Genomic DNA, 22,537 nt, shown 5'->3' with positions numbered 1-22,537 from the left:
ATCAGGATTTGGGTACTGATTGTGGTTCTCTTCTTTGAATTGTTTGTATATAAAGATAGCAGCATGAAATATTCGCCTCTAGGGATATTAAGCATTACAAACTATATGACTCCCAACTAAAGAAGACAAGATAGCTGCCAATTTCGCTGATTGTCAAATATTTATTTCAAGTATTACAATTCATTCTCTGGACTGGTTAATGTGCAACCCTAAATGAATGAGCAAGCATGTGGGAATGCAGAGTGAAAACTGTGGCCACTTCACATCTCTCCATGGCTTGCTGCACTACCCAGGGCTAAGCCATGGTTTGTCTTAACATTATGTGCAAACATGGACTTATGGTTTGTCTCGCTCCAAACAAACCATGGCTGTAGCCAAGGTTTGTTCCTGACCCACTGCTCACAGTTTGATGGAAGAAAGAAATCATGAGCCCAGCTTGAAGAGATTAGTTCCAGGTACCACAACAACAACAACACCTGACGAGGAGCAGTCACATGTCCCGTATCAAGCCAGACCCAGGCTGGCAAGGATCCACAGCAAGGTTCACAAGCAGTTCAGGAACTAGACACACAGCTAGCAGTTCAGACAAAGGCATAGGCAAAGCCAAGAGGCAGCTGAAAGTGCTGGTCACATAGAAGGTTCAGGTAAGGTACACAGTGACATTGTTCCAGTAGCTCTTACAACCTCACATATAGGATTTTAAGACAGAGCCCCAGCCAGGGCCAAGCTGAAGCCCTGTAAAGGTTTCCACAGAGGCAGTTCATGGCCTGATCACATGAAGGCAGTAGTGCAAGCAAGGGCAAGAGGCAGCCCATGCTCATACAGAAGCAGTGGTTCGGGCAACCTACAGGACATTGTTCAGGCAACTCTCCCACGATTACATTGAGGTTTTTAATCAACAGCTGCCAGACCCTCCCCATCCCATAAAGCCTTAAGAGGTTTCTGCTGAGAGCCTTCTTTGTGAGGATGGCCCCACTCATGAGTAGCCTTTACTCAAGAGCAACTAGCCACTTCTTCTGACAGCAAGGATCTGCCTCTTGAGGCACTATCACTCCCAGGGTATCAAGCGCTTTTCTGCCTCTGCTTTGGAGGCCAAGCCCCTTTCTGCAAGAGTCCTGAGTCCTCCTCAACTATTGATTTGGGCTGTTCCTGCGTGCTTACAATTTCTGGGGGCTCCAGATTATTCTCAGCTAAATCCCCCTTGGTGAAGGAGTCTTCTAGCATGGGCATGACATCATAATTTTTGTTGTGTACCTCATGCTTCCTTATTCACACCGCCATGATTTGGCTTAGCACTACATGCTAACTGGGCCTTTCTATGGGTGACTGGGCAGGGAGCAAAAAGTTCAGGTTTTTTTTTAAAAAAAGGTTATTCATATTCTTGCACTCACCAATATTGAGAAAAATAGATAAATATTGGAAAGTTCATAATTTTTAGCATGATATCTGAATTATAGAAATATTGTTTAAAGGGCCCATATACATAAGAAAATATTTCAGTAAAAAGGAGTGGTGATATTATTTTCAATATTTTGTTGTACCTATTAACTGTTTGAGACTAGTGGTAGGATTTGTTGCAATCCTGAATATTTTTCAGCCTACTAATGCTGAAGAGTTGGGTGTTTCATCTCCTCTACAAGGACATGGAGACTTCCTTTCATTCTGGCATCCTTGCCTAAACTAGCTATGCACTAGAAGAAACTGAGTTAAGATATAAAATACAATCTCACAATTTAGTGGGAATATTGAACTGACATTTGACTTCAGACATGCTGAAGAGGCTGCATTTTAACTGGTGGATTGATCTGTTTGATCGCATGGATACAGCTTCTATGAGAAAATACTGTTATTTATTTATTTATTTTAAGGAAAAATAGTTTTCCATTAAAATTACAAAATGCAACCCAAGCAGAAAAGCATCTGCAAAGCACAGTCATTATGCTGAAGCCTCTGGGTTAGCAATAAATAAATAAATAAATAAATAAATAAATAAATAAATAAATAAATATATTCTTGGATCAGTGTCAGAATATTCCATTAACAGTCAAAAATGCAAATTTCACTTTTTAATTAGGCATTCTATTATCAGCTAATAAACCATAGTATGAAGCCCTCTTGCTATGTTCATTATTGTTTACAATTTGAATCCTGATTTTAAAACAATAAAATATTTTTAAGATCTAGCATGATTTATTGAAACAATAAATTATCTGCATTTCCTAGACATACCTATATTTTATTTCAGTTCCAAGTTACAACATACAACATAGAATGAAAGTTTGTATGGGGTATCTCAACCAATGGTTTCTGACCTTCCTGCCTCTGTGCCATGTCCATGTTTAATTCTTGGAGTGTTTTAGTATCATTGTTCCTTGGCTAAATCCAAATTATTATTTATTCACCAAACTGGCAGCATATTAATGGAATACTTGTGGCTTAGGTATTCTCATTTTACTTGCCAACATCAGGCTTCATATTTTGTAATATTCATATTTTGAAGGACAATAAGGCAAACAAAATGCACATCACCCTGCCCTTAAAAAAGAAGACACTTAGGCTGCAATTCTGTACTCATCTACCTGGGAGTAAACTAAAGGGGACTTAAGTTTGAACAGGCATGTATAGGATTGCATTGTGAAGGCAACTCCAAACAACTGACTCTCCCAGAAGCTATAAAGATTCACAAGAAGGCACTAGCATCCTCAGTACCTTCAAGTAGGAACAGGACTGTGTCAGAATCAAGTAAGTATTGACGGCTGCTAGTGCAAATATGTACAATCAGCATGGGTAGCATACAGATGACAACATTAAATAAGCCGCTTTAGTGCCAAACACTTGTTCAAGGATTTCAGGTACTCCAACTTACTGGGTTACGCTCATTGCATAAAGCGCTGTTTTGAAATGTCTTGTAGTAAAATATAATCAATAATTAAACCAAGATGGAGACACCCCCCCCAACTACTGAATCCACTAACTCTATGCTTTATTTATACCCCAACAGCCCAGTGTGGTACTCCACTACTGTAAGAAGTGGAAATAATAAAGGCAATGATTTACCGTATTTTTCCATGTATAAGACAACCCTTTTTTGTGAATGTTTTTTGTGATAAATTGAGGTTGTCTTATACATGGGTTAATATGTGAATTAAGCGAGGGCTGGTGCTGCGGAGGTAGCAGGGAAATGTTGGAGAGGAGGCTGTTTACCCACTCTTTCCAGCTTAGGAAGAGCATTTGGTGAGTGCCAGTATGCGATGTATTACGGCACCAGTTCCATCAGCCAGAGCGGGGGGGGGGGGTCGTGGAAAAGCTGCTCAACAGCTCAGCGAACTTACAAATGAAGCTCAACAACTGTTGAGGGCTCCCAAAAATAGGGGTCATCTTATACATGGGGCTGTGTTATGCACGGAAAAATACGGTATGTTGTTCACTTTTCTTTTCTTTTCTTTTTTACTTTAGTGCAAACTCAGGGTATTGAGATAAGTGGGCAGTGACTCTCATTTAGAACACTGCATGAGAAGGCCTTACACAACTAAAAATATATAAAGTGGCTTTAATGCAATGCTCTGGAACAAACATGGCTTCCCAGAAGGAAATTTCCCATAATAAGAGCTTTTAAAAAGCAATACATCTCACAGACTAATTTTATTTTCACTAAACCTTTCAGATTAAATGGGATGTGCTAATACATTACTTCAGGATCCATGGTAATAAAATGCCAAAGAACAAGCTACAAGCTGTTTGTGACTTAAGATACTCAAAGAATTAATTTTATGCTGGCATATAGTGTACTGTAATTAGAAATGGCTCTCTGCATTGTGATTAAGCTAGTAACTATGGTAACCAAAGCAGAAGAGAACGAGTAAAAGGAAGACTAGCTGAATAAGCTAATGAAATCCCTGTATTAATCTGTTTATTTAAATGTAAGCAGAGATGGAATTGGAGCTTCATAAAATGGTGAACACAACTGAAATGAAAACTCACGTTATGTGATTTATGTTATGTGGCACTGTTCCTGCAAGATGTGCATTAAGGTAACTGTTTCCATTTTTATATCAGAACATGTCAACCCACACAATCTTAAATGCTTTAAAAATACACTGCGCTGCATTTTTAAATTAATTATGTAGGATCTGGTGACACACGCAGCTCTTTATCATACTCTGGGACTATACATACAGACATTATGCTGAAGTACCTTTTCCAATCTGACACATAGACGTTTGATGTTTCCCTGTAGCAATGGCACTGCTTGCAGAGGCATTGCTAGGCTTGCACACAGGGAGCCCAAACCCTGAATTCACCTGCCCCAAGTATCATCCAGCTGCCACCACTTGGCATATACCTTGAGCCCACACTTTGCATTTTAGAAGTATCTACTACCTACCCACTGCTACTGCCCACTGTAACATACTGGCACAAGGGCTCTTTAAACTGTTACTGCTTCTCCAGAGGGATACTTTGTGGTGCCATTTTCAAAGTGTGCAGGCCTGTGTTCCAAGCATGCTATGAAGCCCCATGGCTTTGTTTTAAAGTGAAAACTGGATTTAAAAGCCCTCGTGCCACTTCATATACTGTTGTCGTTCAGTCGTGTCCGACTCTTCGTGACCCCATGGACCAGAGCACGCCAGGCACGCCTATCTTTCACTGCCTCCCGCAGTTTGGCCAAACTCATGCTAGTCGCTTCGAGAACACTGTCCAACCATCTCGTCCTCTGTAGTCCCCTTCTCCTTGTGCCCTCCATCTTTCCCAACATCAGGGTCTTTTCCAGGGAGTCTTCTCTTCTCATGAAGTGGCCAAAGTACTGGAGCCTCAACTTCAGGATCTGTCATCCAACTTCATATACTACTGAATAGTAACAGCCTAATCCTATACATGTCTACTCAGACAGAAGCCACACTGAGTTCACTAGGATTTCTTCCCACAAGAGCACAGGATTGCAACCGAAGCAAAGTACAGACCTGAGCTTTGAGGGACTAAAAATATATAGAAGCAAGGAAGGAGAAATGGAGGTATGCACTGGGGGTTGCCCAGCCTGGTCTAAGAGTGGGAAATGACAGCAATAAGGAAAGTGAGCTTTGTCGGCATCAGCATAGATTCCAGTTGGCTCCTTCTCTTTGTCCTTTGCCACTGGAGCTGGGCTGGGGTACATTGGAGCAGCTCATCCCTTAGAGGGGATAAGGCATACCTCCCCCCCCAAAAAAAGGAGAGGAATAAGTGTAGTAACATGCTGTCCTGCTAGTGACACACAATTCCCCCAAGTGATCTTGTTCCGTCTCTCTTTTTCTCCCATAACTGTATGTGCCATAATCGGAGAGAAACACAAGGTATGAAATCCTGTACTTCTGGAATAAGCATCTCTAGTTTCCATGTAAACCCCTAAAATACCGAACCCCCTAAAAGTTACCTTAGAACAAATTTCCACAACCCCTTAGATGCCCATAGAACAGCGATTCCCTCACCCTAGCAGCCATTCAGCAAGGCCTCCTAGAACAAGCACTTCATGGCTCCACATAGGTTGAGAATTACTGTAATTCATGGCACTTAATGAACACTTTGGCTGCTTTTACAACAATCAGTAGTGGGGCTCTTGAGACCACTGTTTCATATTTCATTGTATTTATCCCATCCTTTCTCTGAGGAGCTTACGGCATCATACATGGGTGTGGCCATTTGATTCGCCAACCACCCTGTGAAGTAGGCTGAAAACAAGACAGAATTTTTTCTAGGCCTACCCAGTTAAGCTTTGTGGCTAAACAGGGGTTTTGAAGTCAGGTGTTCCTAATGCAAAGGTAAATATTTAGTCCACCATGCCACAACTACTTAACATGCAATGGATTTAGTGCACAGCCAATTGGGGTCTGTGCAAATCAGCCCTGCCTTTTCCCATCTGCACAATGTTGACAGAATTACTGTCGGCTCTTTTCACCGAGTAGGTGAAAATAGTTTTATTTTCGAGCACATGTCTTTGCTGAGACACATTTTGCAAATCTGAATGATAACCTGCTGTTTCACCAGATCTTCAATTTAGCTACACAGTAGAAAAAAAGTTAAACAACAAATGCTATACATTGGTAAAATTAACTCTTAAAATTGCTGATGCATGACAATACTTAAAAAGTGGGTCTGGAAACAAGGTATAGCCATCTTTGCTTTACCTCAAAAGTTGAAAAGATCACTTTATTGAATCACAGCAAATTTTATTCACTCTGGGGGGGACTTGTTGGCATCCATCTGTCTCAAGAGACAATGGAGTGTGCTTCTGGGGGTGAAGTCAAACCACTGCGTTAGTAACACCAAAGTGACCTCCCTGCGGCGCAAGCCTGGGCAGTGTATATGGAGGTCCAGGACCATCACTGATGTGGTCCAAATGAAAGCAGAGCAATGTGTGTAAAGTTCCTGGTGCAGATTTCCAGAAACACATTAGTGTGATGAAAGCTATCCAGTTCAAACCGCATCACCTCTGCATTCCAAGAATAAGGGTAGGCTAAGGCTGATCGCCGAAGAATTGATGCTTTTGAATTATGTTGCTGGAGGAGACTCTTGAGTGTCCCATGGACTGCAAGAAGATCAAACCTATCCATTCTCAAAGAAATCAGCCCTGAGTGCTCACTAGAAGGACAGATCCTGAAGTTGATGCTCCAGTACTTTGGCCACCTCATGAGAAGAGAAGACTCCCTAGAAAAGACCCTGATGTTGGGAAAGATGGAGGGCACAAGGAGAAGGGGACGACAGAGGATGAGATGATTGGACAGTGTTCTCGAAGCTACTAACATGAGTTTGGCCAAACTGCGAGAGGCAGTGAAGGATAGGGGTGCCTGGCATGCTCTGGTCCATGGGGTCACGAAGAGTCGGACACGACTGAACAACAACAACAACAACAACAACAACAACAACAACAATGCAGTTTCAGCTATTTCTTTGTCTGAGTGAGAATTTTTACTCTGGTGGTGGTGGTTGGTGGTGCAACCACTCCTAAAGAAAACCAGCCCTGGATCCATTGAATTGGAATAACTTTCAACCAGTCACAAATACCTGCTTTTTGAAAGCTGTGGTGGGGCAGCTTCAAGTATTCTAGGATGACACTGATTCTTTCTATCCATTTGGATCTTTCTTCATGCCTGGCCATGGAAATGGGTTGCCCTTGGTCTCCCTAATGAATTGTTCTTACAAAGAATGGATAGTCATTGGATTGTCCACAACACTTCGTTGCTCAGCGCATGAATCTTTCTGATTCGTGGTCACTGTGGACATGGAAGTTAACCTTCTAGCAGCTTCAAAAAAAAAAAAATGAAATGAAAATTGACCCAACTGAAAAATTCAGAAACACAATCTTTCAATTGTGGGCTGGCAAACTCTAGCAAGTCTCAGAAACTGGAAGTTGGTAAATACTGGAAGAGTGCGATAAGGATGCCAAACTTCTGAAAAGGTTAAGCTGAGATTCCCTTCATGAATGCAGCACACTTGGGATAATTATTTGTTGCAGCAATTTAGATCTTACAAAATTGCTTAATTCGTGGTGGTCTTTTTCAATGTATTATTATTTATTAATTTACATACCACTTATATATGTCAAAATGGCTTCTAGACAAAATGAATAGAAGCAAAATTGTTAATGGAGATATAATCTCATTTAATATGATCCATTGCGAACTATAGAGCACCCAGGTTATTTAACCTTGTGTTCTTTTGGAGTAACATTAGATTAATAATGAGACAACTTATTCTTAGTAAGCTGTAAATAGCAAGATGGTTACTGGGCATAAAAGCTCATTTTTAAAATAAAAAATGAGATATAGCATCAATATTTGCTGAGTATTCTGTTTATATTTAATTATGTTGATTTGAGCCTGATGCTTTTGTTAAACTAAGGAGAAGTGAGCTCAATAAAACAAAACTGAACAACATCTCTCCACTATTTGCACTTGGGTGGCCTTTTTATATGCAGCAGTTGCACCTACCACTCTCGCTGATGGCCTCCATTGGTACCTACCTTACAATTTCATTTTCAGTCATATATATTTTATTTTAACTCTCAAAAGGAACATATACTATGCTGATCATGGAGAGATTTCAATAGCTTAAAAATAAAAGATCAGTCATATCATAGCAGCCGTAGTCATCTCTTCTTTGCTTGCCAAGGCTGGCCGATAGAAGGGCCTAGATTTATGTATCCTGACACTGTTCAAAACAACGTTCTATTTGCTATTGTGTTTGGCTGCCAAATGTGGGTTTGCAGTGCGGATGAAAAAGATGGTGTAAGTCTTCTTTATAACATGATAATATGGGTCTGATTCACCTATAGACACCACAACTGTCTATTTCACAGTTCATCCTATGTAGTCCAGTTCCTAAAAGGGCTATAATCAAAGAACAAATGTTCTCTAGAAAGGTGCTTACACAGCAAATAGCTTGGGATGACTTCTTCAGTGAACCATGCCACATGCTGAGAGAGACTGCTTAAAGGTTAAGCCTTAACCCTCCAAGTTTCTCTTTTTTTTGCAGCTTGAAATCACTCTTCCCAAGCTGCTTCTTCACCCATGGGAAGAAAGATTAGCTTAACATATAGTTTGAGCCTGGTAAAGACTCTCAGACAACATGGGAATCCAATACGCATGATATTCAGAAATTAATTTACACTTAATTACACTCATTTAATTTTTTGCTGTCTCTGAAAATTCATTATGATCTTCAGGGGATTAAAAAAAGAAGCTTCAACATGGCTCATAGTCAATGGATATACATAAATCCGTTAACATTGTAAAAAAGAAACATCTTTTGTTAAAATGACAGAAGAATATAAAGCTGCATTATCGGCTAGTCAAGTCTATCTAGGCCAGTATCTTTTATAGTTGCAAACTCATGCAGCCGCTTCTGCACGACAGGCACTAACTGAACAGAACATTTCCCTCGTAATCTTTGCACACCACCATTTGTTCTCAGGTGGACATCCTTAAAATGAGTATGTAATTACCATATGCAATCCACATGGTAGCAGCTCCCCACAGGAAGTGTAGAATTCATAAACTGCTTGTGATATGGAGAGCCCTGGAAGTGTCCCTATTCTTGTATAAACTGTATCACACTCACATGCAGACACCCCACATAAAAGGCAGCCACCCCAACTCCAGCATGGCAAATGGGAGGTAGGTAGGTAGGTAGGCAGGCAAGCAAGCAAGCAAGCAAGCAAGCAAGCAAGCAGCATGGGTGGCAAGTGGGCTAGACATGCTGTTTAACAGAGGGGAAGCACATCATTAAATGTGACTGCAGAGATTTTTGACAGAGGCAGAAAGACACTTCACATATCAAGCCGCCATTATTGGCTGTAGTTTCTAATCAAGCTTGGGTACCCATGAAACCAAATCTATGAAAATCTCCTAACACCAACAATTCCTTCAGGAAGAGCTTCAAAAGGAAATGTGGTGTGCATTTTCCCCATCTTGGCCAACACTTGCTTTTCCCACTTTGTCCCCTGTCCCCCCGGAGATGTGTAAGCTAAAACTACATTGGGAGTGTGTATATTTCTCCATTCAGGGCTGGTCCTACCATTAAGCAGAGTGAGGGGATCACCTCAGGCAGCTGATTTTGAGTTCATGAAAGGGCAGCAAAAGTCCTATTTCAGATGAGATTGAGAGGTAGAGAAAAAGAAAGCATGAGGGAAATGTCAAGGGTCAAGCAGTAGAAAGTGATTGTGTAGACTGAGAGAGTTGATGGAGTCTGTGATTTCCCTTTTGTGAAATTTCTATGACTATAAAAGTTGACAGATAGATATGCAAGAGACCATAGTCCCATGCGGCTATACCAATCAGGCACAAATTACAAAAAGCCACATTTTCAGTGGATTAAGACAGAAACCTGCAGTGGTTTTAAAGCATAGCAATGTCTACAAGTTATTTTTACCATGTCTGCTTTTTTTCTTCTTCAAAAAAGGGAAGAACAAAATAACAATCAATTTCACACGTAGCTCCAGTTTGCAATATGAAACTAGTACATAAAGGTATATTGCCCTCTGCTGGTTGGAATGAATTGTGATACATTGTTTATTTATTTTTACTGCTGGTTTCCTGCAACAGAAAGGGACTGAATAACAGTATCAAAATAAAAATAAAAAACACAACTCTTCTCCAGTTTTTTTTAAGGTAAACCATCTAGATTCATTCTAGGTAACAAAAAAAGAAGGCAGGAAGAGCAAATCATCACATTATTTCCTTCCACTCCAAGCTGCCACAGTCATTATCAACCCTTGTTAGTGCCTAGTTTGATTAAAATCCATCGTTGTCATTGTCATGCTCAAAGTTCCTAACAAAATTACCACTCTACAGAACAGTTACAACAATGCAAAATAAAAGCAGCTTAAGGATCCAAATAAGGAACATGTTGACAGAAACCTGGGGTGCTAAATTTGGTCACTTTTTCTGCTTCTGTCATGAAAAAGTATTGCAGAGTCAGGCCCATGCAGTGGGGCAGCTGGGTACACTTGCCCCATGCCTCAGAGGGCTAAATCAGTCGGGAGGAGAGGGACACCAGGGGCCTGCCAGACATATGCTGATCATGCCAAGAACACCCCAGGCCTCAAACAAGACTCCTGCCTTAGACAAGCTCTGCACAGGTCTGCCAACAGTGATTTTAAAAAAACCAAGAAACTGAACATGGAATTTAGCACTCCTGTCTGCTGCCAATGGTGGTTTTTTGTAGCAGCAGCAAGTGGTAAAAGCTGCAGCAAAAAGGAGAACTAGCTTCCTCTTTTTGGTGCTGTTAACTGGTACAGTGGTACCTCGGGTAACAAACGCTTCGGGTTACAAACGCTTCGGGATAAAAACTCCACTCACCTGGAAGTAGTTGCTCCAGGTTGCGAACTTTGCCCCAGGATGACAAATTATAAACACACACATTTTTGTGTTATTAAAGTGCCAGTATCTCATTTTGTTTATTGCACGCTAGTTAATTTTAAATAATCTCAACAGCAGAGGAAGTATTACTTCAGAGTATTTTACCACTTTGAACAACAGGTTCACATATTTATACAAGTTAACATGTAGATGGATTCTTTTCCACTGCTTTTTAAATTTTCAAACATTTCCCCCACGATCCAGTATTGAACTCCTGCAAGTTACTGCACTGTGTACTCAAGACTACTTCTATAGCAATGACAACTACAAACAGGTGGAACTTTAGCACATTAAAAGCAAATCTTCTTTAAAATTGAAACCAGCTTTCTGCATGCAAGATCCATCCTACATATCATGTAAATTAACTCCTATTTTTCAGATGGCTGCTTTATTGCTTTTGTGCAATTTGTTTTTACCTAATGGCAAGTTTTGTTTCACAAAAGGTTTTCAGAGTGGAAGGAAACCAAAGGTTGAAGGGTATATTCTGCCTGTTGTGAAATACATTTTGAGCAGTGATTCTCACACAGGGATTCCATGCATTATTTGGAGAAAATTAGCTATAAAGACAAAGGACTGGAGCTAAAAGGTATGAATCAAAACTAATTGAGTAAAATATATTTGAAAACATGTATATGCAATAATGAAAACAGGAAGCAAAAATGCAAAGTTTTGAAAAGTTACACTGCACAGATTCCCCATGCCCTCTCAGTTTCAAATGGAAACTCTTCAGAGCAAGATTGCATGGTAGCAAATACATGCAGCTAGTTGCCTAAGTAGTGCATTTTTATTAGTGGACATGAATTTCACATGGAAGCCCAAACTGCTAGCTACTTATAGTCATGCAACATTACAACTAAATTGAATGTGAGAAAACTGAAAGATATGTTTGCATTTCTGAATGAATTAAAAGCTCCATTCTACTCAAGCACAGAGTTTTTTTCTATTCATGTCAAATGCGATAGGCAGCTTAGTTTTATTGATATTGGGATAACCTTTGCCATGGTTTTCAAACTGTGACATGTAAAACTTTATTTTATCATCACTGGTGATCCACACACTGATAATCTCAAGACTGGACTAATGTAATGTGTTCTTTGTGGGACTGCTCATGAAGTTAGTTCAGAATCTTGAGTTAGTTCAGAATGCAGTGGCAAGGTTTCTCTCTTGGGTGGCTTACTGCAAACATTTAACAGCACATCTAAAAACAGCTACACTGGCTGCCTGTAGTTGCCTGCTTCTAGCTATTTGCATTGACTTACAAAACCCTTTAACTTGAGGCCTGGATATCTGAGAGAACACCTTCTGCTGTACAGACCAAAAATATATTTTAAAAATTGGCTGAGGGAGGCTCTCCTAGCTGAGACCTGCTAAATATTTAGCAATATGCAGGAGAGGCTTCTCGGTGGTGGCACTTCAGCTTTTGAACACCCTTCCCTTGAGATATGGTTAGTGCCTACTCTTTTAAACTTTCAATGCCAGCTGAAGACCTCATCCAGGCTTTTTGTGGACTTTAGCACCAACATTGATTGGCTGTTAGCTGTAACTACCTTTATGTTCTTTTGTGACATAGCCAGATTTATTTTAATTTGTAACCCACTTTGGAATTGCATTTTATTTTATTCATTTATATACTGCTTATATGGCAAAAAATTGTAATGAATAACATGTAAAGAAAGAAAAAAGTAAAGCCTAACTTGTAGTTTTGGTTAAAAGAAAAAAGAAAAACCTGTATTTTTTGCATATTCCACTACAAGAAAGAGATTAATTCAGTAATCTGCATTTATCTTCTCTAATACCCTAGGAAGGCAGCTCAAAATGCAGAAGACAGAGGCTCTACTAAAGAAAGTACTGCTATTTCAAAGCACTTTTCAGAATCTATCCTTTCTTGTTATTTTTAACAAAGTGGGGGGGGGGACTTCACAGGACAAACATATGCAGTGAAATAAGTTCTTTTTGAACTTGGCACACCAGCAAGGTTTCAAAAGCTTTCTAACAAAGGACTGCAAATTGCTCTAAGGGGATTTGATAAGTTAAACACAAAGGAGTCATGCTTTATCAGTAATGGCATAACTTGTGTTTCCTATGCTCTTGAGCACCAGATTCATTTCCAACCAAGGCAACAGCAAGCAACATATATTAATTCTGCCAAGGGTGAAGATCTTGCAGCACTTAGTACTCAGGAGCAGACACCAGTTAATATGTTAATTTTCTTCCATGAAGATTTACTGGTAAATACCAAGCTATGCACAGGCATTACTGTTTGTACATAACTTTTAGTCCTGACAACATATTTTAATACCCACCAGAGACTTTGCTGAGTTGCAATTGTAAACATATGTCTGGCAGTTTCCAATTGGTGGAAAAAGTATGAGTAATATCTCAGAGGAGAGAGCTTTGGATATTGTTGCAACAAGAATTTACTGTGCAAAAGTAAACACAAATTTAAAGGGGACAATTGAAATGCTGCTGTTTAACCTGTCATTTGTCGCGATCTGCATGACAAAGTATAATAAAAGTAACAATAATAAACACTTAATATTCATCTAGTTCTTTCAAAATTTCCAAACACTTTACATATATTTCCTTGTTATAATACTTACAGTTCTGCAAGGTAGTCTATGATTATATTTTTAATACATAAAGGAAACAATGAAATAGCAGTAATGGACACAGATTCGCTGAGCTACTCACAATATTACTGCTGGTTACATACGTATGTCTGTCTGCCCACCCAAACCAATTGCATAGACAGCCCACATACAGCAGAAAGGGGGGCAGAAACTGGGAGAGGGTGCCGTACCTAAGACAATTAGCATGTTCACTGCAAGGGCCAGATTCAAACTAGGGGTGTCCGGATTTGTAACTCATTCTTTTAGGGACTGTACCACACAACTTATCAGTAAAAGCAATAGTGCGTGTATATTTAAATCTAGTAAAATCCCAACATTTCAGTCTTTTAATATGACTAAAATGTGTACTCCTTTTGTAACCAAGTTTGTGGGGTTTTTTATATACCTGGCATCAAAAGCAAAAACTGTCTGCATAACACCAGTAATGGTATAATTGATACAGTAAAACATGGTAAGTTCTATGTTGTCAGTTCTTGTTTATGTGTTATCTGTACTTTTGTCATTGGAACAATGAAAATACTACACTTCAGTTGCAATGTTATGCCCAAATAGATACAGAATTAAGAGCTTACGTATGGGTCCCCCTGTCCTATAAACAAACAATCCCAATGTATGCTTATCCAACTTTCAAATAAAATTAAAACTCCAAGGAAGAATATTATTTTCCTTTCCAAGGTAATTTATTACATTGCTAAACTGATCCCAAAGCTATGATTTTTCTCTCTTAATGTTTACATTACATCTCCTTTCTATAATCTAAACTCATTGCTTCTTTTCCCAGGCTAGTAGACAAGACTAAACAACCAATTGTCTCCTTTTTCAAATATATAGTAACTTTGTAACTTTCTTCTCTGTGATTTTTCCCCCTTCCCACATGATCCTTTGAGAGCTCTTCCAATTCCTTTGCCAGATTGTCTAAACTTCTCCTGAATCACATTGTGCTGAAATGAATGCTTCTTTAAAGCACACACAGCCAGGCATGAAGAACTAAACAGGTATAAATTTCATGCATTTTTTTTTCTACTTTCACTGCATCAGATGTAATCAAACTTTGGGTTGCTTCTGTTTAAGCCAGAATAGACCCACTGAAATAAACAGACCAGTTAATCATGATTAAATCAAATTATTTAAATAGGTCTACTCTAAGTATGACTTACTCAGAGGCAATGCTTTAATTGGAGGTTACATCTTTTAACCATAACAAAATGTATGGCAGGGGGAAATTTAAATGGATACTTGTTATATGCCACTAGATTCTACGCATGTTTATTCACTAAGATCTGCAACATTTACAACACAGTCCTATACTCTGACGCAAGTCCTATTGAGTTCATTGAGGTTTATTCCCAAGTAAGTGGAGTTGGGACTGCAGTTTTAGACAATCAATTGGACAGGACAGTAATTCTGTAGCAGAGCTTCTGTGTTGCATATGGAAGGTCCCAAGTTCAATCCACAGGATTTTCAGGTACAGCTGGCAGAATCCCCTGCATCGAACCTTGGAAAGCCACTGCAAACCCATGTAGACAATATTGACCTAGATGGAACAACGGTCTGACCTGGCATAAGGCAACTTCCTATGTTATCTAACTTAACGGGAAAATAATCTATTGAAAATCTTAATGAGTGTAAAAAGTACTCACAACCAGAGAGCAGATTTTTAAATTTATTCTTAATATGAGTACATACAAAATACATTGATAGCATTTTCCCACACAAGACAGTTGCTGGTGAAGCACGCGTAAAAATTATTTTAAAGCATTTTCCCCTCCATGCCTGTTCATATGCCAATGCATGAATATTTAATCCAATAATGGATTGAAAGCTAGATCAAGTGTGTGTATGTGTGTTGTGTGTTACAGTCCTTTTCCAAATAAATGCCAGTAGGATTGTGGTTTTAGGACCATACTATTCATGAGGCATGACATACCTGTATGTGATCAAATATCCCAAGGCTTTTCTTTACTTTGAAGCACTTGTGAAAGGGAGTACTGGTAATTCAAGTCAAGGAACTGCGACTGGGGAAATAGGTTAACCCTTCCCCCCGTGCTACTCCCTTATCAAAATCACCCCACAAGTTGCTAATAACCACCATCAGGAGAACAGACATAACACCTGTATTTACACCCTTCCCCACCTGCAGCCAGCTAACAAACTTTGAGAGGGAGGGCTTCTGTAACTCCCCCACGTTACTTTAGCACACACACCCTCACCTGGCCAGGGGCTTTGAAGCAAAGGAAAATACGTCAGAAGATCATGTCATGTATCTCCCATACCAGGCATAAATTCTCCCCTAGGCTTTTTTTTTTTAAGAGAGAGAGAAAGACATATTTAGGAACTATTGTTCTAGGAAATTCATATATTATCTAGGCAGAATAGTTTTGGCCCAGGGAAAGCTATCTTCAGAAAATGTATCCTGGCAACATCTAAGCCACTAGAGCAGGAAGACTTTACAATGCTTAGTGATTTACTGTCATTCAAAATTTACATGCATGCTGGCATCAAGTACTGGAGACACAGAGGAATAGAAAGAGGCAAGAATCATTACGAACAAATTGCAGCTGACTTTGTTACCCCTCTCCTTGTCCTTTTTTTATATAACTAATACTCTAGATTCCACAGTTTATGGGCACTGTTGCATGAAAAAGTATAATCTGATTTTCTCCTCCAGCGGTACTTGTTGTATCTTGGAACTACATTCAGACCCAAGACATTCTTTGGAAGCAATGAACTGTTGCCTTGCTTCCAGAGATGGGATGTTTCCTAGTAGAGGAAAAACAAATCAAAGCAGGCAGAGTAGGGGAAGCAATGGGGAAGAGTCATGCAAGTCATCTCCATTAAAATTAGTTTTATTAACTTAAGCTTTTCCTACTGCAATGGTCACTAGTGCATTAAACACATATAAGCATAGGACCTAAGAAGTAGGAAAACTCAGATATCTAGTCCTTGACTATTCATGGACTATCAGCTAGTCCGTGGCTATTCTGGTTTTAGCTTTTGTAGCCTAAATCCTAGTTACCGTAATCATAGTGGACAACAAATAGAACTGTATGGTTGGAAGGGGTTCCTGAAATCCCTGAAATGCAGGAATCACAGCTAAAGAATCCCTGACAGATGGCCATCCTGGACCATCCGCGGGCTGGATTTAGAAGGCGATTGAGCCACATCTGGCCCCCAGGCCTTAGTTTGCCTACCCATGGTCTACCACCTTCGAGGGAGTCCATTTTACTGTCGAATGGCTCTTGCAGTCAGGAAGTTCTTCCTAATGTTTAGTCGGAATACGGCACATAAACACACCCAGGGGGGTTTGTTTTTACAAGTAAGGTTAGAGACAGGTCCATATTCTAATAGCAGAAATGAGACCCAGGTGGTGCTGTGGGTTAAACCACAGAGCCTAGGGCTTGCTGATCAGAAGGTCGGCGGTTCGAATCCCTGCCACGGGGTGAGCTCCCATTGCTCGGTCCCAGCTCCTGCCCACCTAGCAGTTCGAAAGCACGTCAAAGTGCAAGTAGATAAATAGGGACCGCTCCAGCGGGAAGGTAAACGGTGTTTCCGTGAGCTGCTCTGGTTCATCAGAAGGGGCTTTGTCATGCTGGCCACATGACCTGGAAGCTGTCTGCGGACAAACACCGGCTCCCTCGGCCTATAGAGCGAGATGAGCGCCGCAACCCCAGAGTCGGACACGACTGGACCTGATGGTCAGGGTTCCCTTTACCTTTACCTTTAATACATAGCTGAACCTCAAAAAAATTCCATGCTGTCCCCAACAGGGGTGCCAATCTGAATAAAATATGAGGGGGCCAGGTAAGCCCCACCCAGCATAATCAATCACATGATGCAGAACACACACACACCATTTGAATGGCAGCGCCCATCAACTTGGGGGGGGGGAGGACCTCAGCCCCTAGGAGTTGGTTCCTATGCTCCCCAAGACTGCTTGTTCCATTGCCATAATACTCTTAATGTTGCCTTAACAAGAAAAGATGCCTCTGAAGTATTATATAGCACTTTTATTGTTCCAATGGTGAGGCCTGCTGCTAGAGGGAAGGTGGGTCATTATTCAAGGGAAGGAAACTGAGTTATGTTTATGAAAGGAAAAGGGCTGACATTACTAAGTTCAAGGTGGGGGGGGGGGGAGAGAGAGAGAACAGAGAATATCAGACACTGGTATTCTGAACCTTTTCCCAGCATGTGGCTACAGCGATTACCGGTAGTAAAACTTTGCCTACTAACCATGTATGTATATTACACATGATGTAACTAACTGCAAATTTCCATATGTTTACAACCACAGACTATGTGTATTGGGGGTTTTTAAAAAAAGCAAAACAAAACACCACCCCAAATATTCCCATTATGCAGAATCCCTGCCAAGAGGGGAAAGTTGCCAATCCTACTACAAAACACCGGCAAGCCATTCATTAGGCAATTCTGGCACATTTGTTCACATTCATCACTGAATTATATGACTTCATAGCGTCAGGAGAATTCTGGCAAAACACCTAATGCCCTTTTATCAATGGTGGAAACCTAGCCTGTGCCAACAGACAGCGAAGTTTAAAAAGCTGCTTAGATACAACAACCCCTAATGGTCTGAGACTACACCCACAAACCCACTCAGAAAAGTCTTACTGATTGCCTACACAACTAAATACATTTTGTATACGGAAGATTCTGGGCTCGTCTCCAAACTTTTGGCACATGTCTCACATGACACATCTTAAGTCTAAAGCTTGCCTCACACCTTCTGAGTGAACACCTCAAGTAACCAGGGGTTGTTATGCTGTTCTGTAGTAAACTGTTCTGCAGCTTTCTGACAAACAGCTTACTAAGAGCCCCTACTTCTTATTTATTGCACATTCGTGATTATTGTCCTTTGAATTGCACATTCATTATTATTTGCACTCATGATGCTGCTGGGGTGGTGAGGGGCCGCCTTAAGCGTAGGTGAACTCAGGGGCTGTGTGTTTTAAAAAATGTATACTTTCTGCAGTGATCTAGGGAGGTAAAAAGTGAGTGTCTGCACTGAGCTGAAGGATGGGCCAAGCTGAGTGAGCAAGCGAGCAAGCAATACATACATACACCCATCCTGCACATTCAGCTTAGTAATGCTTTGAAACTGTAGAGCTACCCAACCTGGGCTTGGGGCATAGCTGTCAACTTTTCCCTTTTCTTGAGAGGAATCCTATTCGGAATAAGGGAATTTCCCTTAAAAAGGGGGGAAAGTTGACAGCTATGGCTTGGGGCAACTGGGACAATTTGCTCCAGGTCTGCTACTAATGATAACTGAATGCCACCTAAGATTTTCATGCAATGTGCCACCGGAGAGAGATTTTCTGTGGTAGTTCCCACAGGAAAATGTGTAGGAATGGTGTGAGGCCAGGCCTTAAGAGAGGAAGTCTTCCTGAGTGAGTAGTGGTGAAGGCCAGCAGCAGGCTACAACATGGAGACCTGTGAGACTGAGCCCCAGGAAGTCAAAGGAAGTTCTGCCAGATGGGGGTTGGAATCTGGAAGAGGCAGTACAACCTTACCCTATTTCCTTATCCCCATGTAATTATTATTATTATTATTATTATTATTATTATTATTATTATTATTATTATTTATTAATTTCATATGCTGCCCTTCATCACAAGCTTTTAGGGCGGTTCACAGAACGTAAGAAAGAATGAAGCACATCTATCCATCTGCAAGAATCTGTGGTCCTTGCATGTAACAACATTTGCATGTGACCCCAGCATTGTGCACATATGTATGAGTCTTTGCAGAGGGGAGGGCAGAAGGGCTCCCAATATCACACCTACTCCAGGCCCCTTAACCCTCTGGGTGGCCTTACAATGCTGACCACAGGGGTAAGGGGAACTAAAGGTGCGCCTTGCCCTAGGCACTATTTATCCTAGGGCCAGACATAGACACTTCAACACCTGAGGTGAACCACAAAATGGCATTGTTGTCATAGTTCCTGGCACCACCTGTGAAGAAATACACCAAGAACAAAGCTGGAAAATCAAATCAACCTTACCCAACAGATGAACTGGCAATCAAAAAGGGATCCACTTTGAATCATGCCAGGCAGGTGAATAGCCCAGTAGCCCCAACAGTACAGCCCTTGCCATTTCCTCCCTAGTCATCAGAGGCCCTGCAGAGGCAGCACTGGAGGAGCTGCAAGGGGGCGGCAGATATGGCCTCCAAAGACCATGTCACAGCCGTGAATGCCACATTGGCAGGCAATGCATTCATTGGAGGCCGGATCTGCTGCCTCTGTGGATCCTGCCACCTGAGGCAGTCTCTTCACCTTGCCTAGTGAGTGTGTCGGTTCTGCAAACTGTTTACACATGGGAAAACTTCAGGGTGGTCACACTGTTTATTTCCAATTAGTGCATACCCAGTAACTTCCTGCAAGGAATCCTGTAACCTTTTTAAGTGTACTGCTTAGTTTTCCTCCGGTTTTTGTTGTAAAGCAACGATGTGGTGGAATCGGGGAAGCCTTGTGAAACCAACTAAAGCCTAAGAAAGCCACTGTTATTGTGCCAGGGACTATGTTGCCGAATATAGGGAAAGACAACTCTGAGCTAGCAAACAAGTAAACCCCAAGTAAACAAAACAAGCAGAAGGAAGGGCTCTGGTAGCAAGAGCAGCTGTAGAGCGCAGGAAGACTCATTGGTTATTGTTTTGCCAGGAAAGCTTCTTGGGTCTCTGAAGCGGAGCGAGCTGCTGTTGCCCAATTACTCTCCTTTTCTTCTACTTCTACAACTTCGAGGGACGTGACTGACCCCCGTCCTCCATTTCACGGCGGGTCTCCCTAAATGCAACCGCGACGAGCGCCTTCTTTCGAGTCTTTTAAACTCGCAGCCCATAGACAACCAGTTACAGAAATAACGTCTCCTGACAAACAAAAAAACACCTCCCCACCCTCACGCCTCTCCCCTGCCCCGGTCGTGGGGGAAAAGGCAGGGCGGGGGGGGGTCACTTGTCGCTGCAGCCGACTCTGACCCGGGATAGTCCCGCTTCAAGCGAGGCACCAGGGAACAACGCCGCTGCTCCGAGGGCGGGAAGTTGCCCAGCCGATGCAAACTCCCGTCGAAGTTTCCCCGGAGCCCCAACTTCGCGCGTCTCTCCGCCACGAGGGCTCTTCTTTCTTCCCTCCGGGACTAACTCACCCATGTCGCTTCTCTCGGCTCCACGCGGCCGCCCAAACCGAGGCGCGGATTCCCCTGGAGCGCAGCAGCAGCAGCAGCAGCAGCTCCCTCGGCGACCCTCCGGCGCTCTCCCCTAGAGGAGCCACCGCCTCGCCAGCTGCCCCCCACCCCCAGTCCCTCGCCCCGGCCTCGTCAGCGGAGCGGAGGCGGGTCCCCAAGCCCCTCCCCCACGCCCACCTGCCTCGTCCCACGGCCGCCGGGAGGGTCGCCAAGGCGGATCCCCCGCCTTAGTTTGGGGAACTGCCGCCCAACTCTCGCTGGGGCGGGAGAGCTGCAGGACAGCGGACGCGCTGCTGAGGCTCTTCTTCTTGGTCTTTGTCGCCCGGGCGAGAGTAGCCAGCGCAGCCTGGCTGCTTTCTGGGTCCCCACACAGCCGAGGGTCGAGCTGTGCAAGGAGTTAAGGAAGGCGGGATGGGGGGCATGCTGAGCGCGGCCGCCCCTTTTATTTGGAAGGGAAAGCATCGTCAGCGACTGCTGCTGCGCTGCCTGCTAGTACCGGTAAGGAGGAGACGTGGTGGAACAGCGGAGAGCAAACTTTCTTTGCTTCCCATGCTCGGCAGCAGAGCCTGGAAAAAGAAGTACTGTAGAGAGAGGAGGACTCTCTCCAACCAGGAGGCCCCCTGGGAGAAACGCTGAGACACCCTGCGGCATTTCACCCGTTGAGCCAGCGCTCCCCAGCCTGGTGCCCACCAGGTGCGTACTCTCCCAGCAGCCCCAGCCGTCGTGGCCAATGATGAGGAAGGTTGGAGGTGCAGTTCAATACATCTGGAGGGTACCAGGTTGTGGGAGGCTGTTCTAAGCTTGGGGGTCTGTAATCAAGCAAGAAAAGGGGGTGCAGTCTGCTGCTCCTAACTCCTCTCTCTTGCTGACTGTCTCTGGGCACTGCGGGGGGCAAGGACTATACCCAAGTTGCAACCACCTCTGCTCTGCGGGCTTTCTTGCTTACTTTCTCTCTCTTTCTCTCTGAGAGGTCAGCAGACTTTTTCAGCAGGAGGCCGGTCTGCTGTCCCTCAGACCTTGTGGGGGACGGACGGACTATATTTGGGGGGGGGAATGAACGAATTCCTATGCCCCGCAAATAACTCAGAGATGCATTTTAAATAAAAGGACACATTCTACACATGTAAAAACACATTGATTCCTGGACCGTCTGCAGATTTAGAAGGTGATTGAGCCGGATCTGCCCCCCCCCCCCAGTTTGCTTACCCATGGTATAAGGCAGTGTTTTTCAACCTTTTTTGGGCAAAGGCACACTTGTTTCATGAAAAAAATCACGAGGCACACCACCATTAGAAAATGTTAAAAAATTTAACTCTGTGCCTATATTGACTATATATATAGTAAATTTTCAATTTTTCCCACGGCACACCAGGCAACATCTCGCGGCACACTAGTGTGCCGCGGAACAGTGGTTGAAAAACACTGGTATAAGGTTGGTGCTAGACCTAGAAGGTCACCTCACCACCTGCATTCAGCCTAGTGAACCACACCTGCCCTGCCCTCCAGAGGCAGTGTGTGAGGGAGAGAAGGCAGTGGGTTCATTGGACCCAGTCCCCATCCCCATGCCACCTACAGGGAGGGTGCAGGTAAACAAATGAGTCCTTTAATTGGCAGCTCCTTGCATGACTAGCCCACTGCACACTGCATCACCAAGGCAGAGGGGCTGCTCACAATACTGCTCACAATACTCCAGCCAGCCCCATTGGCCCAATCTTTCCTGCTGTGGTACCCAACATGGGTGCACAACAGTGGAGGTAGGATCACTGGCCTACCTTAAGGACATTTAATGAGTTAATCTCCCACTTTTACCACCTCAGTGAAAACT

The 22,537-nt window shown here is 42.5% G+C and overlaps 1 protein-coding gene across 1 annotated transcript in view; it reads right to left on the bottom strand.

Moving 5' to 3' along the window:
• The window catches only part of GPM6A (glycoprotein M6A), a 181,028-nt gene extending 160,279 nt beyond the window's left edge, over positions 1-20,749 (bottom strand). The window contains exon 1 of the mRNA XM_033159860.1: positions 20,674-20,749. Within this exon, the coding sequence (XP_033015751.1) occupies positions 20,674-20,677 (4 nt within the window). The 5' untranslated portion in view covers positions 20,678-20,749. The remainder of the gene's footprint in view (positions 1-20,673) is intronic.
• Positions 20,750-22,537: the final 1,788 nt, after the last annotated feature.

The sequence above is a fragment of the Lacerta agilis genome, chromosome 9, assembly GCF_009819535.1.
Source record: "Lacerta agilis isolate rLacAgi1 chromosome 9, rLacAgi1.pri, whole genome shotgun sequence".
Classification (NCBI taxonomy): Eukaryota; Metazoa; Chordata; class Lepidosauria; order Squamata; family Lacertidae; genus Lacerta; species Lacerta agilis.
This window is presented reverse-complemented; position numbering and strand designations above follow the sequence as displayed.